This window comes from Equus asinus, chromosome 22, assembly GCF_041296235.1.
Source record: "Equus asinus isolate D_3611 breed Donkey chromosome 22, EquAss-T2T_v2, whole genome shotgun sequence".
Lineage (NCBI taxonomy): Eukaryota > Metazoa > Chordata > Mammalia > Perissodactyla > Equidae > Equus > Equus asinus.
This window is the reverse complement of record NC_091811.1, coordinates 15,310,660-15,322,808: the sequence shown is the minus strand read 5'-3', so window position 1 is coordinate 15,322,808 and position 12,149 is coordinate 15,310,660. Positions and strand designations below refer to the sequence as shown.

Below are 12,149 nucleotides of genomic sequence, written 5' to 3'. Positions count from 1 at the left end.
GTGAACCCCAGGAACATCAGCAGGATCGGGGAGACTGTGCCTACAACCTACAGCCCCTGCCCACAGGAAGCCATGGATGGCGCTGCTTGCCCCTGCCCCCAGCGCCCTCGGCCTGGCCCGTGATAGCCGTTGGTGGTGGTGACAGACACCCAGGTGGGAGTCGCTCTCTGACCCAGAGGGCTCACACTTGGACTGGCTCCTGACCAAGGCTGCATCTGGTCACCAGGCAAAGGGGGTGTTAGGATTCCTCAGATGCCCACAGAGAGCCCCTCCCCGCCCAGCAGAGCTGTAACCTGGGCTGGAGAAGAGGAGATGGGGTGCCCGAGAAGAGGGGCGGCTTAGACCAAGAGTAGCACGGGTGCCTGGTTCTCTTGGGATCCCTCACACCACCCACTGCATGAAATAAGTCAATCGTGGCTCAGTGAACACAAACAAACCACGAGACAGCCTGCTTGTGCTTTTGACACTTATCAGTTTTTATTTAAAAACATGCTAAAAACATGGCGTTCAATAAAGCCAGGACCAGGATGAAGGAAGCGCACAGACAGGGCATCGCAAGCAGAAAAGTGCGTTGAAACCAACAAGCGTGTTCCCCACTCCCCTCTGTCCCTGCGGCGCCGGTGGGCAGGGGGTGGGCAGGGCCCGAGGCCCGCCCCTCAGAGGCTCGTCCAGGGCAGGGAGGCCGGCACACCCTGGATGACTGCCTCGTCGTGACGGAGACGGGAAATGGAACAGGAGAGGCCAGACTCCAAGGGCCGAGCGACAAAGAGTGAGCCCAAGCACCTGACCCCAGCTCCGTCCTGTGCCAGGTCCCTGCTAGCTAGCACCTCCACCAGTGGGTGGGCAGGGGGCGGGAGAAGCGGGGACAGTCACTTGCATCCACCTGGACTGCTCTTTGGCCACCAAAGCAAGGTGGGACAGCCAGCCAGTTCCAAGTCAAACCAGAACACATGCATGGGGGGCAGGGGGTCAGCAGCACTTCCAGAGCAAGCCCAAGATGTGGGCTGGTGCTGGCGGGGGGCTGTCAGTGCACCGGCTGGGGTGCAGGTGAGACACCCCTCCACGCCCGCTGCAGCACCCCCGGGGCAGCACTCCCCCAGCTCGCCCACCTCCCCTGCAGGATGGCTGCTGCGTCCACGGCAGGCATTCTGCAACGTGGTCCACAGACCGTGACCTTCTGAGTCAGAGCCGACTGAACTACCGAAGCCGGGGGAGGGAATTCAGCTAATCCGCCCCAGTGGGACCCGGCGGGAGAAACTAAGCAGACGCTGGGCCACCATCACCGCCATCACACGGCATGGCCTTCTGTGTGGGGTGGGGATGGCTCTGCAGGGTGGGCAAGGAGCTTGGAAGAGCACCCCCACATTCCCCACACCCCCTACATCCCCATGCATGGAGCCTTCCGCCCAGTGTAGACTTGGCCAAATGACGGTAGACTTGGCCAAATGACGGAAGAGCCAAGCACTGGGTGAGGCAGGAAGGCCGTTTTCTGGGAGCGGTGAACAAGGCTCTGCAGATAGACGAGCCAGGGAGGGGGGCAGTCTGTGGCCAGGGCTCCAGGACCAGAGGATGCCCCTGAAGCGCCAGAAACAGATTGCCAGGGAGGCTGTACACTCCCCAAGGTGCTAGGCTTTGCTGTTGATTTTAACAAAAATTAAAAATTGCATTGATAGGCATAAACCAACCCACCTCCACACACAGCGCACACTCATTTTGCACCAGGTCCCACTGTGCACTCGAATGCTTGTTGGCCAAGGGCCTCTCTGCAGCGGCATGGTGGCACGTCTGCTCCACACTCTGCAGTTTGGGGCTCTGGGCAGGCAGCCAGAGCTCCTTACCAGGAAGATGGGGCCAGACGGCCCAGGAAGGCAGTTCTGCTCACACGTGTGCTTGCCCATGCCTCGCCCTACCCAAGGACCGACCTTCCCAGCAGCACCACCACTCCCATCTCAGGGAGGTGGTCTTCTCTGTCCAACTTGCTGAGACCACCCTACTCCCACTCCCCATCCCCCAAAATCATGAATCCTAAACACACCAAAAGTTCCCTACTCCTGGTCCCAACTGCACTGTACTTAGGTGAGCAGAGGAGCTGTGCTGGCTGGGGGGTCCCTGGACAGACAGGTGGAGGCTGGAGAGGAGGCGTGGGCCCGGGAGGAAATCAAGGTGATAAGCCAAGTGGTGCAGGAGAAAGCAGCTGCCCCACTCTGGATCCTAGCCAACTAGTGGGTAACCTCGGCAAGTTCAGTCCCGTGGACTCTTGACTTTTTTTTATTTCACTGCAGAATGTTCAACTAGACCAGCATAAGTTTTGGTGGGGTCACCCTGCTGTAGTTGTTCATCTCCCACGCCGTGACTCAGGCTGCCTTCTTCCTGGGGCCACTGTAGCAGGACCCAGTCTGACCTCTCTTACGGTTTCTGTACTTCTCCTTAGGGTCACAGAGGATGTGATCGCCACCCACCTCAGCATCAGTGAACCCCAAGGAAGGAGATGAGGGTCCCGGGACCCAGATGGACATCTTCCCCTCAGGGAATCTGGCTGGAATGATCATGGGCACCGTTCCACCTTCCCCTCCTGACGGTCACGGGTCCTCTGCCACTGTCTGAGCAGCAAAATGTAAGGACTGCTTCCCCTTCCAGAAGCAATGTGAGAAAGTGAGCAGCATCTGAACTAGAGAGGTATTTGTCCGAGAGTTTCTAGCAGGAATGTCTGTGAAAGTATCTGGATTTGCAGAACCTGTCGCGGGAACGCCCGCCTGGGGTGGAAGGGGAAGCCTCCGTGCCAGCAGAGGGCAGGAGGAAGGAAGAAGGGAAAAAAGAAACACTGCTCCTCAGTGAAGTGCAAGGACCCATGACAGCTGCTGCTGCATTCCTGGCAAAGCACCTGCCCCCAGAGGACCCCTCTGCCCTGCCTCTCGGGCCAGCGTGAGCAAACGCGTGGCTCCCTGCAGGTGCACCTGCGTTGCCTCCTGCTCCCCTCTCTCCGCCGCCTCTTCCAGGTTCCATGCCGGACACCAGGCCCTCCTCAGTGCGTCCGAGCCAAGGCTGGCACGTCTCCCCTGGAGCCTCCTGGCTGGTGCACAGCGGTTTGTCCTGACTGCAGCCGGACAGCGTCTACTCTCCCTACCAGCCCCACCCTCAGGAAAAATCAAACCGTTACACAAACCAATGCAGTACAAAGTTATAAATCAGAAAGCTAACCCTAAACTTAGCTGAGATAATATTCCTGAATAATCGTAATCAGAGTAAAATAAAATAAAAAAGTTACACTGTAAGGTATAAAAAGCCTGGGCAAGATGCTCCCGGGGGCCTGGCCTAGAGCGGTCAGGTGCCCCCACCAGCTCTCCCGCTCTCCCACGGGGGCTGTGGATGCCAGCGACCTCGGCTGGGCAGTCTCTCCACCAGGAGGGAGCGCTGTGCCCTGCACCCAACATGGGGACTAAGGGTCGGCGTGAGGAAGGGCAGGGGCAGAAATGCATCAGTGCTGGGGGCCTCCTGGAGCATGCCCCCGGCCCACCCTGTCTTCTTTGGCAAATACACAGATGCAGGAATCCAGGTGCCCCCAGCACCCCAAGGTCTCTGCGGGCCTCCTCCCCCGGCCCTCCACCCACAGCAGCGCGGGCGGGCGGGCGGGCTGGGGGGATGGGGTCAGCAGTCCGAGTGCGGCAGGCAACACAAAGCTCCAATCTTCCTCCCGGCCGTGTGCGGTGGGGCTGGGCGCTCCCGCCGGCCCCTCAGGCGGCGTACTTCTTCCCGGTCCTGTGGATGTGCTGGCAGAGGGTCATGGAGAAGGCCATGCCCAGGATCTGAAAGACATGGGGAGAGGGCCTCAGATGGAAGCCCCACGGCCAGGGTTCTGACGTGGGGCCCCTAGAGCAAGTGGGGACAACCAGTCGTGTGCTGGACACGTTGGCGGAATGAAAACAATGGTGGACGGAGGGGGACACACACAAGGAGTCAGCCCCTCAGAGCCATTTGTACAGACTGTCCTGGAGCCTCTCTGGGGCTCGGGACCCTGCCCACTTTAGAGCGCCCTGGAGAGGGCTGACGCACAACGGCCCTGCCCCTGCACAGCAGCTGCCAAGGAGGAGGGGGAGGAGGCTGGTGGGAACGTGACAAAACCCTGCCAAGTCATTTCTGTGTGGTCCTGGAATACATCAAAATATGTCTTTGGCCACAGTGGACGTGTCCTACCAATGCTGCTGTGTGTAGGATGACATTAATGCTCATTTGTGATTCCTCAACTCCCGAATCCTGCAGGGGATGGTGACTCAGAGCAGTGCAGGGGCAGGAGGAAGCCAGCCTGTGGCCTCAGGGTCGCCACAGACAGTGGGCCACAGGCACACGCCATAAAGCAGGTGACCAGGAGACACTGCGTGCCCCTCATGGCTCTTGCACTCAAGGTGTGGGCATAACTGGAGGAGACCATGGCTGCTGAGCCTGGCCTCAGCGTTCGAGTCCAGCCTGACCACAGGCATCCCTGAGATGGGCCCCCTTCCCGGTACCGAACAGAATCTGCTCTGTAAGCGCATCTCACATCGCAGCTCTGAGAACGATCGCGGCTCCTCCGCTAAGCTTGAAAGCACTTAGATAAATCAGACATGCTCAGGCCCCCAGGCCAAGAGTGCAGGGTAAGAAAGATGACGCCATGAAGGATGTCGACCATCTTCCCATGGACCAACCATTCAAGTTCAAGTGCTCCAAGAGGAATCAGGCACTGCAGGCTCCCACTCACCAGGAGCAGGAGCCATACCTAAGCGGGCGAAGGAGGGAGCCCAGGAAATGTTCCTCCCCAGAAAGGGGGCTCCTGCTCCTAGCAAGCTGTGCTGGCCTCATCTTCAAGAAGGGAGGCAGGGACCCCTCCTCGGCCCGCTCCGTCGTCTGTGCTTGGCCTTGCGAAGGACAGCTGTTCATTCAATGCTTGTGAATAACAGCGGCCGTGGACTGGGTACCTCCTCTGCACCCGGCCTGCTCTGCACCTTGAGGCGCATCACACTCAGTGCTCAGAAGTGGCACGGCCGCCTTGCCCATCACACCAACGTGGGACTGAGGGCGCAGAAGCCGAGCACCCTGCCCAGGCCACACATGTCTCACAGGTGGTGTGGCCGGGACAGCGCTCGTGCAGTCTGGCCCACGATCCTGTGCTCACAATCAGCACCTGAGGACTCAGTTTTCGTTCAGTTCGGTCACAAAGTGAATGTCCCCATGGAGTGGGGACAGGTGTGTTCACAAGCAAACCCACACGGGGGCTTGATGCGATGCCAGCTCCAGGCCCAAGGCTCAGAGGGAGCCAAGGAAGCAGTGCCCCACGGTGCCTGCAGGGTGGGACAGGCATCAAGAGAGAAGGGCTCGGGCAGAGCAGGAAAGCTCTGGAGTCAGGCCGCTGGGGTGGTGATCTAAGTCCCAGGATTGGGCTTCCTCCTCTGGCCCGGGGCCAGCAAGGGTACAGGGAGCTCCGGCGGCCCTCTTACCTGCATGACAAGGATGCACATCCCCACCGTGCCAAGCACATGCTTGTTGTCATCGAACCATATCTTCACCTTGTCATAGCAGCCCTGGGGAGCGAGGACCACAAGGTTAAGGTGCTGGTGTGCCCGTGAGCCCCTCCTGCCCAGCACTCCCACTCTCCCCTCAGCCCTGCCCCTCCCTGCTCTCTCCTCCCGTCCCTCCCTAATCCTCAGCCCTGACCCTGCTCTCTCCTCCCGTCCCTTCCTGACCCTCAGCCCTGTCCCTCCTGCCTATGAGCAGGCCCCACCCCATCCAGGGTTCCCCCTACAAGGCCTCACACAGCCTCAGACCCCATTCAACCCTCTACCCTCTGACTCTCCCTACTGGGGGTTCAGGCCCCCATTTTCCACCTGCCTTTTGTCTCCAGTCCTGTGTGCCCCCCACCCTACCCCTCATTAGACCAATTCCTTGGTGTCCCAGGCCACCCTCCCCGTAGGCATCCTCCTGCCAGCCCGTCCAGCACAGAGGCGCCTGCAGCCTCACCGTCTTCCACAGCGGGGTGGTGCTGTTGCGCCCACAGCCCTGGGAGTTCTCCATGCAGCAGCGGTCGGGCACTGTGTTCTCGCCCAGCACCGGGTACCAGTCTGTGTAGTCGGTGACACCACAGCAACGCATCTGCAGGTGGGGTGCACAGGGTCACACGCGCCACGGCCCGCCATCCTCCTCTGGGCCTTCCCCTCCCAGGCCAACCCTGGCCCCACAAAAGCTGCCCCCCTGGAGTCCAGCGGAGGAGACAAAGGCCTTCTTCTTGTCCCTTCTTTGGGCATCAGCAGGCCCACAGGGGAAGTAAGTGATAGCTCCTTCCTGGAGGCCGGAGAGGAGAAGGTGATGCCGCCCACCCCTGAGCCGGGCCCTGGACACGGCACAGGGGCACTCAGCCCTCTGCTCGCCCACCAGCCCCTCTGGCTCTGTGCTTTGTGGATCATTCCACGCTGGCTGCCAGCCCCTCCCCAGGGCTTAATGTGGGGTGTCCGGGCTAAACTGACTGTTTTCCTCTTAAACAGAGCCTCCTTGCCCAAGTCGTGATGAAGAAATGAATGCGTTGCTAAAATAAATTCTGTCATTCATGCCAGAGCTTCAGGAAAAGCTTCAGGAAAGGGACCTCCTGCATCCAGGTCCTGCTCCCCGTCCTGTGCCTGCCTCCCCGTGCTCTCAGCTGCATCCCACTGCCTGGTGCCTGACCCAGCAGCTCTTGGTCAAAATCCAGGAAGCACCGGTGCCCAATTTGGTCAGCTGGGTGGAGCCCGAGCCGCCCCTGCTCCCCGCCTGCCCTGTGCTGCCCAGCCTCACCTCAGCCTGGATGATGTTCCAGGCGTTCTTCAGCCCCACGTTGTTCTCCGTGTTGTACAGCAGCAGGCCCTCCTTCAGGTCCTTCTTGGCATTCTCACTCACCTGCCGGGGGGAGAACGGACTTCAGGGCGGCTGGGACCAGGACACAGCCCCTCTCCCAACTTGCCCCGGTCCACTGGGGCTGTCGGCCACAGCTCTTCCAGATGGGGGCCCTGCCCCACCTGGGGGTGGAGGCCGGGGCAGGGGAGGTCCACCCACTGCCTCCCAGGGCTGCAGCACCCAGAGGCAGAGACAGACAGAGGGCCTCGACTCCCTTGGTCCCAGGACCAGCCAGCCCCACAGGCCACTCTGCCACCCCACCCACAACCTCTTCCCCCATGTGCCCCTGTCATAATACACCCTGGGAACCAGAGGCTGGCAGATCAGTCATTTTGATCTTAGGTCCACCCTCGCTCGCAAGTACCTTACCCTCTCTCACCTCTGCTTTATCTGCAATATTGGAATAATAGTATCTACCTCTGGCATTGCTGGGAGAATTAAAAGAAATAATCCTTATAAAGAGGGAAGAACAGGGGGATCGCTCAATATTATTATTATTTCTTCTGTTTCACAAGTGCAAAGGAATTATTGTTTCTACTCCTAACAATGACTCTGCCTTTCAGTGTGGCCTGGGCAACTACTTCAAGAAGCGGAGGAACAGACAGCTACATAGTTGCGGGGCGCAGTGTCCCAGAACAGCCTGCTGTGTCCCAGGGACTGAGCGCCTTGCCGGGACTCCTGCTGGCAGCAGTAAGAGTCGTCTCCACCTGGACTAGGAACAGTCCCCTGGCGAGGCTGCCAGGGGGCCCCGCATCAGCCTCCTGAACCCCGCGGTGCAGCCTGGGAGCAGCCGCCCTATCCTCAAAGGGCTCTGGGAGAGGAAACACAGCTACCCTCCACTGGTAGCCCTACACACAGCATCACCTGGGAAGTTCCTCTGTTTCCAACGGGCTACATCAAACCACCCGGCCCAACCACCTCATGGGGTCTGAATCCCTTCTCCAAATACTCAACACAGCTATGCTTGAATCCTCCCAGTGACAGGGAGCTCGCTAATGCCAGAGGCAGCCTATTGCATCCCTCGGGACGCCACTTCCTAAGACCACACAGGTAATGAACGTCCTCACTCCCCTCAAACTCAGCTTCCCCAGGCTGCCCCACCAGAACCGTTCATCTGGGCCTTTCCTAGCTCTCCTGCTTCCGTCCTCCTTTCCTCCCTCCGGCTCGCCCTGACCCAACCCAAAGGCAATGAAATCCCAATCGCCCCCTCCCTTCCTGGAGGGCTTACCTTGTCCATGTAGACAAAGAAGAGGATCAGTAAGATCAGCTCTGCTAGAAGGATGATCAACAGGACGACGAAAAACTGGAAAGAGAAGTCCAGGCATGGGCATGGGGTAGTGGTCATGGCGAGGATAGGGTGCAACCAGAAGGACAGTGGGGAGGCAGGGGACAGGTGGCACACAGACAGGGCTTCCGAGGGGTGCGGGTCCCAGATAGGAAGGGGAGGGAGAGGAAGTAGATGGCCAACCAAGGAGTGGGAGGGACAACTTGGACAGGGATAGTCAGTCATGAGGAAGAGGGCAGTGGTCAAGCAAAGAACATTCTAGAAGCAACATGGAAGGGCTCAGGTTGGTCACTCAGTTGGCTGATGTTCCCAGGCCTTGCCAGCCTCAATGGCCCAAATGTAAGGGGATCTAGAGCTCAGAGGGTGGGGATGTGGGGTCCAACTTACACTGAGGAGGAGGCACTTGTTCTCCTTGATGGCCCCCAGGCAGCCGAGGAAGCCCGTCACCATGACAATGGTGCCTATGGCGATGACTAGGTTGGCTGCAGACAGCGACGGGAAGCTGGGGGAGAAGGTGGCAAAGTTGCCTTGGGACACGGAGAGCCAAATGCCCACTCCGAGCAGCCCACAGCCACAGAGCTGGAGAGAGAGGAAAGCCTGTTAGAGTGGCCCTGGCCCGTGCCCATCTCTGTGGAACTCGATGGCATGGTCCCACCCCAACTGTGAGGCACAGAAAGGGTGAGCCCGGCTCCTGGTCAGATGCGGTCATGGCCCCATCAGTCGGCTGTGTGGCCTTGACAACTCCTCTGCCTCTCTGTCTCCCCATTTGGCAAACGGGGTTCCATTAGCTTCATGGACCTCCTGGGTCACTCTGAGGACCACGTTAAGTAAGACACAGGCACACACGTGTAACAGGTCCCGCACACGTGTGCTCATGGCTCTTCCACCTGGCAGAGGAGAGGCCCGCATCCAGGAGGGAGTCCGGGGGAGGGGCGCACGCTGGTCAGGGAGAGACCCTGCCTAGGGACTGCTCTCTGGGGTTGGGAAGAGAATCTTGGAGTCCAGTTTCTCAGAGCCAGACTTCTGGCAACTGTGTCCTTGGCCTGACCAGAGGGACAATTTGCCCGCTGTCCTCAGGAGCCTGAGGAATGAATTCCCACAGATGGAAACACAGAAGAGCCCACTGGGCTGGCTGGGGGCTGGCCGATGTGCAGGATGCGGGAGTCCATCACTGCCGCCGCCACCGATCCAAGCAAGTCAGCAGCTGGCACCGCGGCTGAACACGGGCTCTCCTCAACGGCACCCTGGGGCTGCGCCACCCCTGGGCTGGCCTGGGGAAGCCCCTGTCCCAGGCTGCAGATCCCGAAGCTGCCTTAGTTTATGCTCCACAGAGCGGATACTCCCCCGCCCTCCGGCAGCTCAGGAGAAGTGCGCTGAGTCTGAGGAGCCAATCAATCAGTCAACCAGTATTTATTGAGTACCCACAGCAGCAGCATCCTATGCCAAAAGAGCTATGACCACTTCACAGACCTGCCTTCCGGAGCCTCTGCTCAGGCTGCATGAGAGCAATAAAAGAACAAAATCTACTCCAGGCAGTATACACTGGTGCCAAATAAATGGTCCAGGAGTTCAGAGGCAGCAATTGCTGTCCTGGTCTGAGAGGCCAGTTGGAGGCAGTCCCTCAAGGACGGGTGGAGGACAAGAACACTCCATGGAGGGTGAAAGTGCAGAGGTGAGGGCTTGAGACGCATAGACAGTAGATCTGACACCCAGCTCCAGCTCATGCTGGTTGGGACCTTGCAATCTCCCTTTAGGCCAAATGAGAATACTCTCACCCTCCTTCTGGGGTGTTGGGAGAATTTAAATGGAAGAGATCAATGAGAGGGGCAGCCTACCCGGCGCTGTTCTCTAAGAGGCACTCCCAGTCCCCATGCCCGGGGGCTGTGCTGCTCCTGCTCCGGAGCAGACCAGGCAGCCCCACAGGCAGGCTGAGAGCAGTTGGCCATGTGCATGCACGCAAGGGTGGGGGAGGCAGAGGGCCCCCAGGAGGCGCATTTCCTCCCCTCACTTAGTCCACAGACACCCCCTTGGGAAGTGCCAGGCCCGTTCTGAGGTTGAGTACTGGGAGACTCGGTAAATGGCCAGCGAAGACCCGCCCTCTTGGAGAGGGGATTCCCAGAAGGGACGCAGTCATTCCATAAGCAAACATATGGTGGGATTTCAGGTGCTGGGACGTGCATGAAGAAAAATAAGGCCGGCAAGGAGTCAGAAAGTGACAGAGTGGTCAGGGGAGGCATCTTGGACAGGCGGTATTTGAGTAGGGACCCAAAAAGGAGGAAAGTGAGCCACATAAATATCTGAGGGAAGAATGTTCTAGATAGAGGGAACAGCACACCCTGAGGTGGGAATGAGCCTGGCTGGCCAGGAGGAACAAGCTGCCCATGTGGCTGTGACAGTCAAGAAGGTGACAAGTGGCGGGGACCTTGCAGGCATCGGATGAGAAGAATGTGGGTGTTGATCTTGTGTGAGGGGGAGCCCCGGGACACGGGAATGACATGATCCACGTTTCCAGTGGGTCACTCTGGCTGCCGTTCAGAGAGCGGACCATCGGAGGGCAAAGGCAGAGCCACTGCCATGATGAGGGGCGACCTGGTGGCTCACACCAGGCGGTCATGGACAGAAACAGTCTATTCGAGGTAGGTTTGGAAGGTGGCACTGACAGGGCTCACTGGGCTTTAAAGAAGGAGTAGGATTTTGACAAATGGGGAAACAGAAAGGTGGTCCAGACTGGGCATGAAAGGAGTGTGGGCATCTCTACGTATTACTAAACCAGAGCCCTTTGAGGAGCTGTGGGGAGAGTCAGGTAAGCGGAGCAGCTGCCGGGGTCCCACACTGTGGGAGTGGTCCTGCGCCTCCTAGCCCTGCAGCAGCCCCAGGTGGAACGAGGTCAAGGCTCCTGAGGTTGGGACACTCGGGCCCGGGGCATCCACGCAGTGGGGCAGCTACCAGCTTTGCAGGGGGAACGGGTGCCACCACCCCCTTCCACCAGGAGGTGGCGCCCCAGGCCGGGTCAGAAGCTCGGGGTTCGCCAGTGGGGCCTCATACTTTCATCCACTTGTCACTCTGACTTTCTTCAGCGGGTCCGTTTCTGTGCTGCCGTCTCAATTTTTCTTCCATTAATCATACCATGGAATCATACCAGCATGATCTTCGTGCTGAAGAGGTATGGCTCTAAAAGTCAGACTCTGGGATGAGTAAGAGGAAAACCCGCTGCCACCAGGTCACTCCCACAGGTACAGCAGGCCATGGGGCCCTGGAGAGCAGGATGCCCCGCCCCGTGCAGCTAGAGACACCAGGGCACCTGAGACGCCCCTGAGCCTGGGAAAGTTCTCAGAGCACAGCTTTCCCCAGAAGCCAGTTCACACAGGGGCCCCTCTGTGCCTCTATTGTCCATTCCCTCCTGGGGGGAACTGCTGTGGGGTCAAGGAGCCTCTGCCTGGGAAAATCTCAGCAGTTCAGACAGTCCCAGGAGCTGTCATCTCTCAGAATTGGTCCTCTGACTCCACACTCCACGCTCTCTGATTTGGCTGCAGGCTTCCCAAAACCCAGCCTGTGACCCCACCCCCACATCTGCCCTCCTCTGGCTTTCCGTCTGAGGCCCCACCCTGCCCCAGGGTAGAGCTCAGGGATGTCTGCTGTCCACAGGCAGGGCAGCCCCACAGCAGCCTGTCCTCTCAAAGGCCCCCTCCCTGCCCCACCCCCAGCAGGGCCCCCGCCTTATAGAGGTCTGCTGAGCGCAGAGGCCCCTGCACACCCACTGCCACTCCTCCACGGCCTCAGGGGGCTCCTGCTGAGAAGGATCCTCTGTTCCCACCTCAGATGACCCAGAACCGGCAGAGGCCCCAGACAGCAGAAAACACAAACGTCAGGCCCTAAGTTACAGACAAGGGCACTGAGAGGACAGGCAGCTGCCACACACCAGCCGGGGCCCTGAACCTGGTTTCCTGGCTTTTGGGGCAGAGCCCCTTCC

General features: G+C 59.4%; 1 protein-coding gene across 9 annotated transcripts in view; it reads right to left on the bottom strand.

The window, feature by feature from the left end:
* Positions 1-452: 452 nt before the first annotated feature.
* Positions 453-12,149, bottom strand: part of TSPAN9 (tetraspanin 9) — a 193,469-nt gene continuing 181,772 nt past the window's right edge. For all 9 annotated transcript variants that reach the window (XM_044755651.2, XM_070495144.1, XM_044755653.2 and 6 more), the window contains 6 exons: positions 8,567-8,758; positions 8,123-8,197; positions 6,796-6,897; positions 5,989-6,120; positions 5,469-5,552; positions 453-3,803 (listed from right to left, as the gene is read on the bottom strand). In XM_044755651.2, coding sequence (XP_044611586.1) covers positions 3,732-3,803; positions 5,469-5,552; positions 5,989-6,120; positions 6,796-6,897; positions 8,123-8,197; positions 8,567-8,758 — 657 coding nt within the window. In that variant the 3' untranslated portion in view covers positions 453-3,731. The remainder of the gene's footprint in view (positions 3,804-5,468; positions 5,553-5,988; positions 6,121-6,795; positions 6,898-8,122; positions 8,198-8,566; positions 8,759-12,149) is intronic.